This window comes from Triticum urartu, chromosome 1A (genome assembly GCF_056163025.1).
Source record: "Triticum urartu cultivar PI428250 chromosome 1A, HENAU_Tu73, whole genome shotgun sequence".
Taxonomy (NCBI): Eukaryota; Viridiplantae; Streptophyta; class Magnoliopsida; order Poales; family Poaceae; genus Triticum; species Triticum urartu.
Window position 1 is genome coordinate 522,374,942 of NC_141873.1, and position 16,407 is coordinate 522,391,348.

At 44.7% G+C, this 16,407-nt stretch overlaps 2 protein-coding genes across 33 annotated transcripts; both read left to right on the forward strand.

Annotated features, from left to right (window-relative positions):
* The first annotated feature begins 35 nt into the window (after positions 1-35).
* Positions 36-4,672, forward strand: LOC147992178 (uncharacterized). 32 transcript variants are annotated; one of them, XR_015608529.1, is made up of 9 exons: positions 36-156; positions 348-457; positions 742-824; positions 1,023-1,042; positions 1,629-1,725; positions 1,922-2,460; positions 2,546-2,682; positions 2,948-3,153; positions 3,457-4,050. XR_015608529.1 is itself a non-coding variant. In XM_087528337.1 (9 exons), exons 2-7 carry the CDS (start codon positions 434-436, stop codon positions 2,562-2,564), a joined length of 432 nt encoding a protein of 143 aa, XP_087384463.1. In that variant the 5' UTR covers positions 36-156; positions 348-433; the 3' UTR covers positions 2,565-2,682; positions 2,948-3,153; positions 3,457-4,050. The 32 variants fall into 32 exon arrangements, 3 of the variants coding, with proteins under 3 accessions (XP_087384463.1, XP_087384460.1, XP_087384458.1); XM_087528337.1 differs by lacking the exon at positions 1,629-1,725 and having other exon boundaries at positions 1,922-2,043; positions 2,297-2,460; XM_087528334.1 differs by lacking the exon at positions 1,629-1,725 and having other exon boundaries at positions 344-457; positions 1,922-2,043; positions 2,291-2,460; positions 3,457-4,049.
* Positions 4,673-15,721: 11,049 nt separating this feature from the next.
* Positions 15,722-16,123, forward strand: LOC147992179 (uncharacterized). Its single transcript, XM_087538955.1, has one exon. The coding sequence runs from the start codon at positions 15,722-15,724 to the stop codon at positions 16,121-16,123; it is 402 nt and encodes a 133-aa protein (XP_087395081.1).
* The last annotated feature ends 284 nt before the right edge of the window (positions 16,124-16,407 follow it).

A 16,407-nucleotide genomic window follows, 5' to 3' on the forward strand; every position in this document is an offset into this window, starting at 1 on the left:
GTCTCATCTGAACTGATCTTCCATTAAACACATTCAGCTGCGCTCCGTTCAGGTACGATTTGGCATGAAAAATTTGTAGGCTTCTAGGTATGCTATTAATTATTGTTGGATGGAAGTAAAATTTCTCTCTGTTCTTCTCTCCCGGTTGTGCTGCAGGTACTACCATTTTTTTGATTTTGTCTCAAGAAAACAACCACAACCTCTTTTGCTTGATTCCCAATTTTGCGTATATATAGCTTTGGTTGTTCTTACCTAGCCTTTTATACCCACCATAAATATTTCTTGTTATGATTATTTGTTTTGCGTTCTTGATTATTTGATTTGTGTTCTTAATTGGGACAAGCTAGGAGGAACAAACAGTATTTAGCTTCCGGATCTTCGTTTCGAATGACTCGATGTGGCCTTGGTGACGGCGCTACTAGATAGTTCATTGATGGCAGCAACAAGCAGTCCGAAGGTATAGGTAATCTCCTTTGTTTGATATATTTTAGCTCCGTCCAGCAGGATGGGCAACCACCTTCTCTTCAATTATTTATATCTATCTGTTTTGGTATAGGTTTCGCTAAATTTGATTTTCAGTTTTGTCTACATTGAGTTGTTTGTTGTTGGAATATTTTATCAAGTAGAACCTGGATTCTCATGGACCTCCCGGCATTTGCCTAAACAATGGCTAGTATGCATCTTGCTACTATCAACTATATTTTCTCAAAATTCTCATAAGCATGTTCCTTGAATATGTAGGAATACTACATCAAGAAGAACGATCGGGTAGAGCTTATCGCAATACTTGGACTATTTGGACTGCTTGTCAGTACAATTCAGATGTATCCTCTACACAGTTCATTATTAATAGCAGACCCACAGAGGAAAATTGTCATAATTCATTGATATTTCCATCTATAGATTTGATCTTATTATTGCGTAGTTAAAATATCACTACCTTTTTTCTGGAACAAAAATTTCTTGACAGTACTCTCCTGGAGCAAATATTCATGTGACCACCTAACCTTACAAAATATCAGATTTTCTACAAATGGTACATGTAAGTTATTGCAAGAGCATTATCCAGCGGAACCTTTTTATATCTAGATTTAGTACAAAGTACAAATAAGAGTGTAGTTACAATCATCCATGAAGACCAATCTCATATCTGCATTTAGTACTAACAAAAGTTTGGTTAACACATAAAGCTCCCTAAAATAGGGAATAAAAGATTAAGGTGTCTTACTATTGGAGATGTCATGAGAATACAGAGTTTGTGCCACCTGCCTTCTGAAAATGATGTGCTATGTACATATAAGCTACCTATATAGGTCCAGTTTGGACTGTATTTGTGTAGACCGATCAGATTTCCAGTCTATTGCTTTGTTGTGTTGTATAGCATTGCCATGTTTAATTCAAGAGATTATCCTGTGTGGACATCATATGCTAATATGTACATCATGTCATGATTATTCTATAGTATCATCATTATGAAAAAAATAATTTGTCCCACTGTTAAATTTGATACACCTGTACACGATGTCATATTTATCTTTTGGTGCTGGTCTTGACAAAATTTAATTTGTTCCACTCTTAAATTTGATACACCAGTCTTCCAAATTATCCATTAAATCATTTGTTAGCAGGGCCAAATTATAGAAGCTGAACCAGTTGTTCCAAATTATCCAGTTCAAATGCTATACAACACAGCGAAGCTGTTCCAATCTTAGAAGCTTCTACAGAGTATTTGTTTTTTGTACTACTTGGTTGACGAAATGATTTCCTTATAAGCTGGGATAAGGCGTTTGCAGTTGGTATTTATACACAAGCTCAATAATTTTCAGGCTCATCTCATCTCACGTTATTTTTCGGTTTGTTGTATGCTCACCGGCGTTTTGTTTCGAGATATTGATTGGGTGTTGGGTATGGGTGTTTGCAGGTGGGGCCTACTTTATTCCCGGCTCTGATGTCAGTGGACATGCACCGTTCTTGTGTGGATTTGAGCGTCGTGGCATGTGGTGGCTCTTTGTCAGACGCATCAACGGCTGGTGTTGTCACCAGGTATGGATTGCACCCAGGCAATAGCGGCATGCCTCCATTCAGGAGTTTGGGTGCCTCTGTTTGGGTTGTGCCTTCCTTTCCTTTTTCTTTTGGTCCTCTTTTTTCCTTATTGTGGTCTGTTCATTGATTCAGTGTTGTTCTTCACAAAGAAAAGGCCTACTACCCAGATCCTTTGGCATTTGAAATGAGTTTGATAGTTAGAAGAGATTATTTGGTTGCCGTAGTTTGATCTTTGCTTTGCGATTAGGAGCAGAGCAGCGTTACCATTATTGACATCGTATTTAAGTGGATGGCTGAAATAGATTTGGAGGTAATTGTATATGTGTTGTCAACATGGTATCATATCACTTTGTGGAATGGTATAGAGGAGGTCGCCATCACCACCGGCGAAGAGGATGCGGACGTCCTCCTTGATATGTAAGCCATTGTTACTTCACTCGATCCGACCCAATCCGATCATTCTTGGCTTTGATCTAGGCTTCTTCTTGTGTCCATACGAAAGCGAGGTTGTACTACCGTGAAAATGCTCAATCCCATGGAGACTGCCAAGTTCCGCCTCATCATGAAACAGGCCAAGGCCCTCAAGATCTGCAACAATCATCTCCTTCACACCAAGAAACGCCAGCCTGCAGCTACATGGTAAGCCCCCCACGGCAAATTTTTCCTCTTCCGATCTTTGAACAAGATGACGGTACATGTATTTTAGCAATTTATCATATGGGTCCTATGTGGTCTATAGATGGTGTGGATCCTATAATAAAGAAGGGTCGTCTTTGGCTGGATATTTGGTGAAATGGCCGATTGCTTGTGCCATTTGTTTCCTGTCTTTTAAAATGATGATAATCTTTCTCATTTAGTTCCAAGCCTCAATATTTATCATCCATACATGATTCTGCATCTATAGGTTTGGTCATGCCGTTAACTGCCTATCTTGACGACATTGACGCTGAATTTATCGACCCTCCAAAGAATGAGATGTTAGATGTCGCAGAACTCGCCGGTGATGTTATTGAGCATTCACGGAAACCAAATGTCATAGTTTCTACCAATGTGCGTGAACTATTGGAATGCCCTGTGTGTTTGGTTCACATGTATCCTCCAATTCATCAGGTATGCCTTCTTGTTGAACTAATCACATTTAACAATAGCATCTCGGTTGCACCATACTAGCCTTATTCTAGGACTGCAGCTTTCTTTGTGTATGCCGATATATGTGATGAGATAAGAATATCCAGTTGTAGAAGATTATGAAATTGCTGCCATGGTAGGCAAAGCTAAATTAGGGTTTTGGTTGGTGAGCTTTTTATATGAGTCCCTTTCACACTAATAGGTGACATCTCTTCCTTTCTGTTAACCATCCCATGCATCAAGCCTACTTCTGACTAGCTCCATGCAAACATTTGGAACTTACAGATTGCAGCACTCTCCTATGTTGGAAGATGGTACAAGAAATGTGCATGCCGCACTAAGCTATTTGCATGAAGCACTATTATTAGTACTTACAGAAGCTGCTAACTAAAAAGGTGTCCACCTCCTGTGATGGATATTTTCGCTGTAGAACTTATCCTAGCTGCATGTTAGAATATACCCCCTCCATCCAGAAATACTTGTCGGAGAAATGAATGCATCTAGACGTATTATAGTCTGGAAATACTTGTCGGACAAATGGATTTTCATCCTTATGCTAACTAGATGTTAGAATATATATCATCCATGTAAGAATCTATAATTTTCATTTTGTGCAGCTATTCTTAACTATTAATTTGATTTTTAGAATTTACATGTTGATATTTCAAGATCATGTCAGTGGCTTCTAAATATTAGTTTGATGTTTAGCTAATGCTCATCTTGCTGCTTAGATGGCGCAAAATTGAATCCTTTAGTGTCCACAACATTGCTTTGCAAACCTTTGGGACAGTAGAATTGATTGTGTTGCTTGGTTATGATATCTGAGGATCTCTAATGCAGAAATATTGTGGTGTTGTGCTAACTGATGGTGGTTATTTGTCCTTGTCAAGAAAAATTGAGGCTAACAATCATTAGTTCATTGTTATAGGAGAACAAATGTTTATGAATTTGTGTGAAATGGACGCACGGGAGGCGCAATTAGGTGCTTCAGCCAGGCAAGTGCGCCACAAACACACACTCAGGAGGCCCGCAATGGCGGGCACCAACCACTAGTACTCTTTTAAGTACGGCCTTAACAGCTACTCTGTAGATACGCCTCGGCATACCCTGCCAGGGGCTCGGCATGGGAACGAATGAGTTGCATGTAAAAGTCCGAACAGCTCTATAGCGTACCTCGGTGTCACAAGTTTGGCCTTATATGCATCAGCTCCGAATCATTGTCTTGGGTAAATAGTTGGGTTGACCGGATCCTTTGTTTGCTACCCTACGTTCCGCCCTATCGGCTAGGGTAGTAAAGGGAGAAATACTGTGATTGTGCCCTAGCCTAGACCGGATGAGCACCTCAGTAGAGAAAGCCGAAAACTGATTGTCATGATGCGGTGAGAGCTGGTCAACCACTTGACGACTTATTGGAATCCTTAGCGATTCTCCGTGTAACACGAAGGATCTTTTTCAGATCAGATATGCAAGGCACCACACGCCGCATACACACCAGGGGCTATGTCGCAGCCCCACCATAAAACTCCTATGGTTAAGTGAAAGTGTTAACGCCTTATAGTCCGATTGCCTGGTTCGCCGCATTATCACCTCCTTCACGGACCAAGACGTTGGATAAATAGTGATTAAATGCTTTGCTGAACACCCTCGTACTTCCTACGAGGGGGCTAAAGCCGACGACTGGAAAACTTTCAGATTATATTCAAACAACCGCACAGGAGGAATTCAAGCTTCCGAGCAAAACACAAATAGATTAACTATAAAGTTGTCTTTTACAATCATCATACACCTCACTCGAACATTATGTTTTTCGAACATTGACCCTCTATCAAGCAGGCGGCCTCCAGGACGTCTTCAAAGTAACTCTCCGGTTCCGAACGGTCCCTGCCCCTGGGCGGACCCTTCGTAGCAACGTCGACAACCTTCATCTTTCCCCAAAATTTCTTGACTCGGGCAAGGGCCATCCGTGCACCTTCAATGCATGCCGATCGCTTCGCAGCATCGATTCGCGACACCACATCAACAAGCTTCTGCACCAAACCAAAATAACTACTCGGCGCAGGCTCGGTTTGCCACAGCCGGATTATAACATCCTTCATGGCAGCGCTCATTGGGACATCTGCTCATGAAGCAGCAGCGGGCGCTTAGACGCACCAAACTGTGACAAAAAAAGCTTCTCCGTTGCATATCCAGCTCGCGCTTGGTAATACCGCGCTGCATCGGAAGAACTCTTCGGCAAGTCCAAATACTCGTCCGGAGAACTCCACACTTGGTTCAGCTGAGCATAGTCTGGGTCGCCGAACTTAGTCTGCAGCAGAAAAGGCTTTCCAGCCACTATCTCTTTCGCCTGCCGAACTTCCCCACGAAGTGCTCTGGACTCTGATCGCGCTTCTTTCGCCTCCTGCCGGGCCTTGTCCAGTTCGGCTGCTAAGGATTTATTCTCCTTTTCAAGAAATTCGCAGCGGTCAACAGCGTTCTCCAAAGCGAGTATCATCGTGGATACCTTCTCCTCGCCCTGGCATCGCGCAACTTGTTCGGCCTTCAGTTCAACCGATGCCTCTTTAGCAGCGGCATCACTAAGCCGGCCCCGCTCCTTGGCACGGACTAGCTCCGCCCGAAGAGCCTCCACGGCGGCAGCACCATGTGCATTGTATGCACGTTTAATATACATCACTTTCCTGCGTCAAGCACACTGGTGTAAAGAATGCTCGAAATACATACCTTGCGAGTCGTTAAGACGCCCGTTGATCAATGCAATGTCATCCTCCACAATATCCAGCTTTTGCTGTAGTTCGTCCACTTCCGTACTCTGGGCAGCCACAGGAGGGGCAGCAGCCTGTATTTCAAATTAAACCAAGGTTAATACCTGAGCATATCTCTTTGATCCTCCGATCGCTTCCTTCGGAAGACAATCCGAGTCTCAGGGGCTACTGCATATACAACAAGTGCATTCTGTCAATAAAATTCAATTGACAAAACTACATCACAAACCTCAAAACCTCTCAGAAGGCCCGTGAAGGTCTCGTCCAATCCACTCTTCGCGGATAGAACCTTTTTGACCCCATAGCCATCAAGGTACGGTGCTCTTCTGAAATGGATGCCCGTAGTAGCAGGCCCATCAACATGTCCAGCGCTCCTAGGTCTTTGGACGCCGCTGCCAGAGTACGACGTTCCTGCGAGGGAACCCGCTTACTTACCTCCAGAATCATCTCTGGCTGTAAACCATACGGTTCGGAGACGCCAGTCTTGATCCCGGAACCCCAAGTGACAGAGGCACCGCCTTCGGGTAACACCTCCTTCGCTTCCTGTACTACTTGGCGATCAGGAGGAGCCCGTCGGGACGATACCTTGGTATCATCTCCCCTGTTGGGCGATGCGGCCGGAGGAGGCGTGTCACTCTCCATCATCTCCGGAAGAAGATCTCCCGAAGAAGAGGACGATTGAGAAGCACCAGGCGTTAACCTGCGTGGATGAACATATACCAGATGATTACTTCACTAATAGGAAAAGAATGAGGTGCGTTCAAAGTACCCCAGCCTCGCTTACGGTCTGCCTCGAGGCTCGTCCTCGTCATCAAGCTCTACGGCAGCCTCGCTCACCCGGCCCAAGCCGCTCGACGACGGCGTTTTTTCTCTCTTGGAAGGTTTCCCCTCCTGGTCTTTGGAGGCGGCCCTCTTCTTGCCTTGGAGGACCCCCTCCGCACTCTTGCCCTTGGGCAAAAGGACTTCAGTTTCCCCGAACGTGGCCACCTGGTACGGTGTCGGAACCAGCATCCTCGTCAGCAGGTCGGTTGTAGGGCCTTCAGGAAGAGGCGCCGGACACCAGATCAGCACCGCTTTCTTTATCCAGTCCTGTATAGGGACGGATTGTTCAATATCTTGTTAAGAGATACTTGAATGGAAGGTGCTCGGATACCGAATACTTACCGAAGTGTCCGGATGATTGCAGTCAAGGCCAACGTCTTCGCTGGTGTCCGGCCATTGCTCTCGTTCCCCGAAATATAATTTCCACATTCCTTCGTGCGTAGTGCCAAAGAAGTGTTGTAGGGTCCCCGAAAAAATGTGGAATAGTTTGGCAACTCACGTCACCTAGAACACCACAGTGTAATGATGTGTCCGAACGTCGTAACCGTACTTTATTAGATATGGTGCGATCTATGATGTCTCTTACCGATTTACCATTATTGTTTTGGGGTTATGCTTTAGAGACGGCTACATTCACGTTAAATAGGGCACCATCTAAATCCGTTGAGACGACACCATATGAACTGTGGCCCGTCGTTTCTTAAAGTTTGGGGTTGCGATGCTTATGTGAAAAATCTTCAGCCTGATAAGCTCGAACCCAAATCGGAGAAATGTGTCTTCATAGGATACCCAAAAGAAATTGTTGGATACACCTTCTATCATTGATCCGAAGGCAAGATATTTGTTGCTAAAATGGATCCTTTCTAGAGAAGGAGTTTCTCTCAAAAGAAGTGAGTGGGAGGAAAGTAGAACTTGATAAGGTAGTTGTACCTTCTCTCGAATTGGAAAGTAGTTCATCGCAAAAATCAGTTCCAGTGATGCCTACACCAATTTGTGAGGAAGTTAATGATGATGATCATGAAACTTTAGATCAAGTTACTACCGAACCTCATAGGTCAACCAGAGTACGTTCCGCACCAGAGTGGTACAGTAATCTTGTTTTGGAAGTCATGTTACTAGAACATGACGAACCTATGAACTATGAGGAAGTGATGATGAGCCCAGATTCCGCAAAATGGCTTGAGGCCATGAAATCTGAGATGGGATCCATGTATGAGAACAAAGTATGGACTTTGGTTGACTTGCCCGATGATCGGCAAGCCATGGAGAATAAATGGATCTTCAAGAAGAAGACTGACGCTGATGGTAATATTACTGTCTACAAAGCTCGACTGGTTACGAAGGGTTTTCGACAAGTTCAAGGAGTTGACTACGATGAGACCTTCTCACCCGTAGCGATGCTTAAGTCTGTCCGAATCATGTTAGCAATTGCCGCATTTTGTGATTATGAAATTTGGAAAATGTATGTCAAAACTGCATTCCTTAATGGATTTCTTGAAGAAGAGTTGTATATGATGCAACCAGAAGGTTTTGTTGATCCTAAAGGTGCTAACAAAGTGTGCAAGCTCCAGCAATCCATTTATGGGCTGATGCAAGCCTCTCGGAGTTGGAATATATGCTTTGATAGTGTGATCAAAGCATATGGTTTTATACAGAGTTTTGAAGAAGCATGTATTTACAAGAAAGTGTGTGGGAGCTCGGTAGCATTTCTAATATTATATGTGGATGACATATTGTTGATTGGAAATTATATAGAATTTCTAGATAGCATAAAAGGATACTTGAATAAGAATTTTTTTAATGAAAGTCCTCGATGAAGCTGCTTATATATTGGGCATCAAGATCTATAGAGATAGATCAAGACGCTTAATTGGACTTTCACAAAGCACATACCTTGATAAAGTTTTGAAGAAGTTCAAAATGGATCAGTCAAAGAAAGGGTTCTTTCCTGTGTTACAAGGTGTAAAGTTGAGTCAGACTCAATGCCCGACCACTGCAGAAGATAGAAAGAAAATGAAAGTCATTCCCTATGCCTCAGTCATAAGGAATCCAGATTTCACAAAATAACCAAACACATCAAGACACGATTCAACTCCATCCAGGATCAAGTCAAGGAGGGAGACATAGAGATTTTCAAAATACATACAAATCTGAATGTTGTAGACCCGTTGACTAAGCCTCTTCCATGAGCAAAACATGATCAGCACCAAGACTCCATGGGTGTTATAATCATTACTATGTAATCTAGATTATTGACTCTAGTGCAAGTGCGAGACTGAAGGAAATATGCCCTAGAGGAAATAATAAAGTTGTTATTTATATTTCATTATATCATGATAAATGTTTATTATTCATGCTAGAATTGTATTAACCGGAAACTTGATGCATGTGTGAATACATAGACAAAACAGAGTGTCCCTAGTATGCCTCTACTTGACTAGCTCGTTAATCAAAGATGGTTAAGTTTCCTGACCATAGACATGTGTTGTCATTTGATGAACGGGATCACATCATTAGAGAATGATGTGATGGACTAGACCCATCCGTTAGCTTAGAATAATGATCATTAAGTTTTATTACTATTACTTTCTTCATGACTTATACATATTCCTTTGACTATGAGATTATGCAACTTCTGAATACCGGAGGAACACCTTGTGGGCTATCAAACGTCACAATGTAAATGGGTGATTGTAAAGATGCTCTACAGGTTTCTCCGAAGGTGTTTGTTGGGTTGGCATAGATCGAGATTAGGATTTGTCACTCTGAGTATCGGAGAGGTATCTCTGGTCCCTCTCGGTAATCCACATCACGATAAGCCTTGCAAGCAATGTGACTAATGATTTAGTTGCGGGATGATGCATTACGGAACGAGTAAAGAGACTTGCCGGTAACGAGATTGAACTAGGTATGAGGATACTGACGATCGAATCTCGGGCAAGTAACATACCGATGACAAAGGGAATAGCGTATGTTGTCATTGCGGTTTGACCGATAAAGATCTTCGTAGAATATGTAGGAACCAATATGAGCATCCAGGTTCTGCTATTGGTTATTGACCGGAGATATGTTTCGGTCATGTCTACATAGTTCTTGAACCCGTAGGGTCCGCACGCTTAATGTTCGATGACGATTTGTATTATGCGTTATGTGTTTTGGTGACCGAAGATTGTTCGGAGTCCCGGATGAGATCACATACATGACAAGGAGTCTCAAAATGGTCGAGAGATAAAGATTGATATATTGAATGATGGTATTCGGACACCGGAACGGTTCCGGATCGTTTCGGGTATTTTTTGGTGTACCGGGAGGTTACCGGAAACACCCCCCCCCCCCGGGGAAAGTAATGGGCTACTATGGTCCATAGGGGAGAGAGGAGGCATCCCACAAGGGGTGTCCGCCCCCCCCCCCATGGGAGTCCGAATTGGACTAGGGGAGGGGGTGGTGCCCCCCTTTCCTTCTCGTCCTCCCTCTCCTTCCCCCTTTCCCCCCTCCATGAGAAGGAATAAGAGGGGGCTAAATCCTAGTAGGACTGGGAGTCCTAGTAGGACTCCCACCACTTGGCGCGCCCCCTAGGGCCGGCCTCCTCCCTCTCCCTCCTTTATATACGTGGGCAGGGCACCCCTTGGAGACACACCAATTGTTCCAAGCCGTGTGCGGCATCTCCCTCCACGGTTTACTCCTCCGGTCATATTCACATAGTGCTTAGGCGAAGCTCTGCGTGGATCACATCACCATCACTACATCACCATCACTGTCACCATGTCGTCGTGCTGACGAAACTCTCCCTCGACACTTTGCTGGATCAAGAGTTCGATGGACGTCATCGAGCTGAACGTGTGCTGAACTCGGAGGTGACGTACGTTCGGTACTTGATCGGTTGGATCGCGAAGACGTTCGACTACATCAACCGCGTTAACCTAACGCTTCCATTTTCAGTCTACGAGGGTACGTGGACACGCTCTCCCCCTCTCGTTGCTATGCATCTCCTAGATAGATCTTGCGTGATCGTAGGAATTTTTTTGAAATTGCATGCTACGTTCCCCAACACATTGAACATACATTTTCCCGAAGCAAAGCTGGCCGCCCCTTTCTTCTCCCGCGCCGGCCGAAGCAAAGCAGAAAACCCCTTTTCTTCTCCCCCTACGACCGAATAAAAACCGACCGAAATCCCTTCCTCTGGCGCGCACGGCTATCCCTCGGGCGATTTCAAGGCTCGCTGGCATCGGAAACAACCGGATCTGCCGACTACAAGCCCGCATGCCAAGCTACAGGGCGGATCCATGGTGTCAGCGGTGGCCGCTATCCCGCGGAGACAAATGGGCACCCCGGCCTCCAAATTTGGTGGAATATAAGTGGCGCAGGGCGGCGGAGCAAATGGACGACGCGGGGCAACCGGGGGCACCAAGAACCGTTGGGAGATTCGGCTGCAGTGGCGGCGAGTGAGGCGGGAACGGAAGCGAGCAAAAAAGGCCTTCGCGCCATGGATATGGGAAATGACAAAAAGAAGGGCGGCTCCTGTAGATATGGCGGAAATGGTCGGGACTTTGCAAGATACAGCAAAAAAAATATGGGAGGAGCGATTTCATGGGATCTATTCGGGCCCTAAAAAAACATCCTTGTCTGCTATATCGACAATTATTATTTCCGGATGACCCGTTCTACGGGATCTGCTAGAGATGCTCTAAAGTTGCTCTAAGAGAGTATATATCTGGTTGACAAATGCTGATTCAAATTATGTTAACCTGGCAGATGTCAATCTAGCGCCATGTAGCAATGTCTTGCGCCTAAGTTATAAGAGGTCAGGCTAGCTAAAGTGTATTGTATTTTGTCTCTGCTTTTTTGTCTCCTTGTTCTAGGTGGTTAATCTGCCATTATTTGTAAAACAAATCTCGGATCGCGGCCCCTCTCCTGACCATTATAGATGTTTTGGCACCAGCAAAGTTAATGGCGCACGACATATCACATTGAACAAGGTGGCGCTACAAGGCATGGTGATGTCATCAGTCATACCAGCACAACATTGAACCCTAACGAAAGGTGGTGGATGTCGTACGACATCCCCGGTGGACAACTGAAATGGCTCACCAACCGTTGCCTCCTCCCGAGGTGTGAGGAGGTTAGTTGGCGAACGTCGATCTAAGAAGGTGTGCCAACTCAGGACACGGACCCCGCATTGCTTGAATACGAGAGCGTGTTATTATTATCGTTTGTGATGCGGGGGTTTTTTCACACCTTCTCTTCTACTATGATATCCCTCCCACCACCTCCACCTTACTCTGAATGGAGTGCTTCACATTGCTTGTTTCATAGTAATGCGCGAATGCTTCTTGGGGATGAAGCCCCACTTTAGACCATGGAACATATACTTGCAAGTGAGGTCGTTGAAGAACCGCAATGAGCTCCACGAGTGTGGCTGAGGCAACATTCAGACCGAGCAAAATGCCAAGTATTTCAAGTTGGGATGACCCAACTCCATGAAGAAGTAGCCGCAGAATTGATTCTACCGCCCGGATCCCAACATACAATAGAGTCAAACGACTGCTATCATACTCAGTCGGTCACCCTCATTAGTGCCGTTCTTGGGGCATGAAACCATCTTGTCAAGATGCATGACGTTGAGCGGCTCCACCAGAAAGTGTAGTGGCTCATCGACGTCGACCTCACCACATTGGAGATTCTCATGACCTGGCTAGGCAGGGAAATCCAACCTTCCCTGGTTACGTCACACTTGGTGTATGAGTACATCGGACCATTGGACGATACTCGCTCGATTTCCATCACTTATGATGTCAAGCCACCTCATATGGTTACTACCATCATAGTGAAAGAAAAGGCGAATGACATCCCGACTAAGTCGACTGTCTGACCGTATGCCACCATCCGCCCACGAACATATGTGCCCAAAACGCCTTCTTGTTTGTGAGTGCTTGTTCTTTGCATTATGGGATGCATGCCTTTAAGTTCTGCTCTCTCTACAGGGCCTAAAGCATTTCATCTCCATGCATCCACTCCCTGAGAATGTGGCGGCGGTGGATATGCAGGTGTTGTATGATCCCGGTGCCGACAAGAACAACAAAGATAACGAGGAGGCCCTAGTTAAATTTGCTGCCAACTCAAATGAGAAACTGGCGATGAAGGACGATGAAGAAGAACGACGCCAATGATTCAAACGACAATGATGACCATGATGTAGTGTCTTTTTCAAGGAGTGATACGTCATAAACGTATCTATAATTTTTATTGTTTCATGTTATATTTATATTAAGGACATATTTTGGCATCAATTCGTTTTTAAACTTTTTCGAAAAATCAATTTTTAGGGTATAATAAAAATAGTTCAAGAAACTTCAAGAAAGGATGAAGTTGAAGGGCACTGGACTCATCTGGAGGCGCCCCTGTTGGTCCCACGTGATAGGTTAGCGTGGCCTAGGGCCTGGCTGCATGGAGGGGAGTGTGGGTCCCACATGAGTCACCTCCGTCTCCCCATGCTCCCCATGTGAGAAAGCGGCACGAGTCTTTAAGGATATGTTAATTCATAGTTACACATCTTATCATGGAAATTTACAGAAACAACCTCAATAAAGAGACATTTATTCCCTCAAATAAACGAAATAAAGAGATGTTTATCAGAATAAAAAAAACTGCACAGGAGAAAGGTCAAGATTTTATTAATTTCAATGTGTTTTTTTGCCACCAAATTCCAAAAGAAGTACTGGTTGTGTGGGACAATTAGTTGAAGTTCTAGCTTTGCCATGGGTAATTTTTAAAAAAAAGTTTGACCAAGTCTATAGAAAAATATACTTATATATACCACATGAAATATATACAGTATTTAAATATGTTCTATGATGAATCTAGTAATAAAAATAATTTGGTGTTGTAGATTTTATTATACAGTAGTAGTCACGTTCACATACATTTGTTGGGCCGTGCGTCCAATTTATAATTTTCTCGGTCGACATGCTCGCTTTGAGGGGATTGCCGCCTGATCCAAGATATGCTTGTAGGCTCCCGAAAAACTGCAAGTTATCTTTGCAAGGATCGCCTATTTCTACCGCGTGTACAAGCATGTGCAAGCCTTGGTAGGTGGGTGGGGGCATTCAGGCTAACCCAGCACAAGTTGTCCTCACGGCGATACGAGTGCGGTGGCCATCAATTTCATTCAGCTATGGCGTCTAATCAACAGCTCCGGTGTCGCTCTCGACCATGCCCAGCCGGACGAAATCCAGTGGACTGCTTCATGCTCGGGGCAACACTCTGGGCTCCGCCTACCGGCCTCAGTTCGCAAGCAGCAGCAACCCGGGGTACACGCACACCTTCTGGAAACCTGGGCCCCCGGGAATGTCAAGGTGTTTTCATGGCTTCTTTAGAGAGAAGTCAGGCGCCCGACTTTATAAATAAAACCATCAAGCAGAGTATACAACCGCACAACCACACAATCACATCGAACAAGTTGACAGTCATAGCACTTACAAGGCATAGCAGCCAGAAAGCGGCACGCAGGCCAACTACCTACGCCCAAAGGGCAGCCAAAAGAACTCATCAGCTAGCGTTGGCATGATTGTTTCGAAGAAGTGACGACGCCGTAGCATGCACCCGGGTAATCAGGTCTTCAGTAACTCCCCGATCCCGCTCCTTAATCAATAATTTTCACTGTTGAAGGAAGGAGATCAATTTGAAAAGGCAGTGAGCGGGTTTAGAAGGAAACACATTTTCTATAGTAAACTTATTCCTAATAGTCCACAACACCCAGGAGATGGCAGCAAAGCCAAACCCATGGCTTCTTGACCAGGAACGATTATGGTGCAACGACGAGCTACAGAGACGGCGCTAGAAGAACGGCTATTTCTGCACCCTCTGCATGCGTTATCTGAAATCATCTCTGCACTTTGTTATGGGAATGCAGCATGGCACACACGGTCTAGAACCAGGTCGCTAGTTGGCGCGGGTCTGCGAAGCTGAAGCAGGAGGGTTCGGCATGCTAGAGGAACACCTCAGATATAGTCAGAATGATCATCCACAGAACCGCCAAAATAGGAAGAGGGGCATCAGAACAATGATTCAGTTGATCTGCTGGGAGATCTGGTAGGAACAAAACGAGGCCACATTCAGGAATAAATCTCCCGCGGCCAGCAACATCGTTGGAGCAATTCGAAGAAATTTGGAACAATGGTGTCTTGCTGGAGCTACGCAGATTCAGAGCCCCTTCGGGTACATCACGTGAAACTGTATCCGAGGCACATATGAAGGCCGGGGCCTCTTATCGTGTTTTTCTGTCTATTTTCTTTTCCTTGTGATCACGATCTACCCATGTTTTCCGCCTTCTTCTGCTAAATCAATGATAAGCCAGTCGTTGTGCTGGGTCTTTTAAAAAAAGGCGGCAATGCAGTGAAACACTACTATGCACTTGTGAAACATCTTGAACAATATTTACTCCAAATCTTTGATTGCACGTACCTCCCTGAAATATTTGAAGGTTGACTTGTTAGCTTTTGAGGATATCAAATAGTTTGATCCGGTATGTTAAAGCCTGTTGGTGTTGTCTAGCTATTAGTTCATTTTACTTTTCATTCAAGGGTTTAGGCATGTTCTCTCCAAAATCGTGACATCACTTTGCATGTATCGGTTCTAGTATTTCATTCATACGAAAAGTCACAGTTCCACCATGGTTCCCAAAAATAATCCTAAAATTTAATGAGAACGTGGAAATTCTTGGCTTGTACTTGCAATGTACCTTTGGTACCAAAGCAATATTTCTTGCCGGTATGATTGTACTAATTAAGATCATGGAAAAGAGCTAAATTAGTGAGAGCCCACGCTCGTTTGCGCTAATTATTCAGAATCTATATGTGCACAACTACTAATCATCTCGCCAAAACAATTTCATATTCATCCTATAAATTTATTCTTTGCATACGCACCAACATCCATCCGCTCCCCCGCCCAACATGCAAGCATCAACGACAATGGCCACCACCAACACCAAAGCCATAGCATCCCCCCGCGCCATCCTCCTCATCTCAATCCTCATAGGTATGGCTTTTGTCCAGGTGTGTGGTGACAACCTACCACCTCCACCAGTACAAGTTCCGCCACCATCTACCCGCGACGGCCGATGCATGTTGAACGACAAAGTTGCATTCGCAGTGTGCGTCGACCTCCGATTGGGCAGGGCGAGCCCATCAAGCAAGGATACGTGCTGCCGGTGGATCCATGGGATGCCGAGCGCCATGGACTGTTTGTGCTCTGCCTTCAGGCGGGCTGATATCCATGTCTACGCCAGTGTTGCCGACGACATCAATGTTGTGCTCGCGGTCTGTGGCAAGGCTCGTGTCACCGACCTTAACTGTTTCCATGGGTCAGGCTAATCGCTTAGGCCTCATCGGTGATGCTCAATTAGTGTAGGCAAGCAGGCTCACACTATGAGAGATGCATCAGCGCACAATACGTCACCTACCAAATATATGTGCTTCCTAAAAAGCATGCATACTAGCATATAACAGTTCCGACCTAGGTTAACCAATGATATACACATGTTGATCATGGTTGCTACCAGTGGTCTTCTAAATAAGAAGGTGAGATATCTACTTGTTGTATGTGTGGTATGTTCGCTCCTCACTCATTCTTTTGCATGATCATGTTTATGGAGATG

Excerpts from the sequence above, each read along its gene's own strand:
- LOC147992179 (XM_087538955.1), top strand. The coding sequence starts at position 15,722 with ATGGCCACCACCAACACCAAAGCCATAGCATCCCCCCGCGCCATCCTC.
- LOC147992178 (XM_087528334.1), top strand. The coding sequence starts at position 434 with ATGGCAGCAACAAGCAGTCCGAAG. Across the intron at positions 825-1,022 it reads CTTGTCAGTACAATTCAGAT|ATTTTCTACAAATGGTACAT; the intron begins GTATCCTCTACA and ends ACAAAATATCAG. Across the intron at positions 1,043-1,921 it reads ATTTTCTACAAATGGTACAT|GTGGGGCCTACTTTATTCCC; the intron begins GTAAGTTATTGC and ends GGGTGTTTGCAG.